The 1,639-nt window shown below is 55.2% G+C and overlaps 2 protein-coding genes across 3 annotated transcripts in view; both read right to left on the bottom strand.

Moving 5' to 3' along the window:
* slc13a4 (solute carrier family 13 member 4) overlaps positions 1–1,639 on the bottom strand; it is a gene marked incomplete at its 3' end in the record, with an annotated part of 29,634 nt that overhangs the window by 14,576 nt on the left and 13,419 nt on the right.
* The window catches only part of gas2l3 (growth arrest-specific 2 like 3), a gene marked incomplete at its 3' end in the record, with an annotated part of 139,261 nt that continues 137,622 nt past the window's right edge, over positions 1–1,639 (bottom strand). For both annotated transcript variants that reach the window (XM_037979976.1, XM_037979991.1), the window contains 2 exon segments: positions 1–551; positions 815–919. In XM_037979976.1, the coding sequence (XP_037835904.1) occupies positions 1–551; positions 815–919 (656 nt within the window).

Below are 1,639 nucleotides of genomic sequence, written 5' to 3' on the forward strand. Positions count from 1 at the left end.
GAGGATGGCTCGGGGCAGACGGGGCTCCGGGGGTGGGAGGCGGCGCCGTGAGCTCGGACCTTCAGTTTGGAGGGAGCGGCCGATGGCGTCACAGCTCTGGGCGGCGGCCTGCAGGACGGGGAGGAGGAGCCTTTGGCGCCGACGGGCAGCGGGAGCTGGGTGGGCTTCCTGGGGGAGGGGGGCGGCGTCAGGAGGGTCTTCTTCGGTGCCGAAACCAAAGCTTTCCGCTGCAGCGTCGGCGTGCAGGTCGGGGAGGGCGTGTACGAGCGGCACGTCGCCGGCGGTTTGCAGGCCGCGCCGGAGGAGGAGGAAGACGAGGAGCTGGAGGAGGACGCAGAGGAGACGAGGTCGTCCACCGCAGCCAGGGGGTCCATGTCGGGAGGCGGGGCCGGCGCGGCGTTCCCGTGATGCGCGCCCTTCTGGAAGGCCAGGATCTTCTGCTCCAGGGTGGTGAACTGCAGCACACGCAGCGGGTCGTACTTGGACAGGAAGCCCCGCAGCGTGTCCCAGCCGCCGCCGACGCGCACCATCACGTGTTTCCCGTGAAGCATCTGGGGAGGAGTCAAACAACGATGACATCATCCGAACCGGCGCCCAGAATAGCAGCAGATTAACTCGTCTGCTGCGAGTCGTGATGTAATCACTGTTAGGTAATGAGCTCAACGTGCAGCCGGTCCCACACACACACACACATACACACATACACACACACACATACACACACACACCGACACACACACACCCAGACACACACACACACACACAGACACACACACACACAGACACACACACACACACACAGACACACACTCACCCGGATGAAGATGGTCTTGTCTCCCAGTCTGTAGCGTCCCTCTGACAGGTACTCGATGGAGACCCGGTTGGAGCAGCTGCAGATCGGCTCGTCGGTGCCGAGATCCTACAGAAACAGAACCAAGCAGCTGCTCAACGACACGAGTGAAACCGGAACGTTTCAGATGTTTAAACATAAAGGAATCCATCTGTAAAACGTTGGAGCAACAAATAGAACATTAGAACAGTTTACGATATAAGACTTCAAGAATCTGGAGAAATCTTAGATCACAAGGCTGAAAAACCAGGTTCTGGTTCTGGTTCTGTAAACACAGCTCATTGATGCTGCTTAAAGCTCTATCAGGCAGAGAAGAAGCCAGATGTGAACACCATCCAGAACCTCTGGACCAAAGAGAAGAACTGATCTGAGGTCAGATGAATGGATTGTTTCAGCTCACAGTTCAGAAGTCAGCCTCTCTGATGGTATGGGGGTGCATTAATGCTTACACGTCTGGAAAGGCTCCATCAGGTTTTCCAACATGAGCTCCAGTGCAGAAAAGACGACTTTTGAACAGCGAGAATCCTCCGGGATTTCTCGATGTTATGATCGCAACTTTTAACGCAAAATCAAGCAAACCCCGCAAAATCGCAACTTTTTGCAACTTTAACCCAATATTTATTGTTTCTAAAGTGATTCGCCACCGTTTCTGCGGTCTAGTCTCTTCTTTGTGGGTTTGTGTAGCGTGGAATACAAAATAAGCCCAAGTAACTCAGGAAGAAGACGCGTGACGTCACTTCCTGTTAACATCAGAATGCCGGGAGCGTGCAGGAGCAGCGACCGAAGCCA

The sequence above is a fragment of the Kryptolebias marmoratus genome, linkage group LG1 (genome assembly GCF_001649575.2).
Source record: "Kryptolebias marmoratus isolate JLee-2015 linkage group LG1, ASM164957v2, whole genome shotgun sequence".
NCBI lineage: Eukaryota > Metazoa > Chordata > Actinopteri > Cyprinodontiformes > Rivulidae > Kryptolebias > Kryptolebias marmoratus.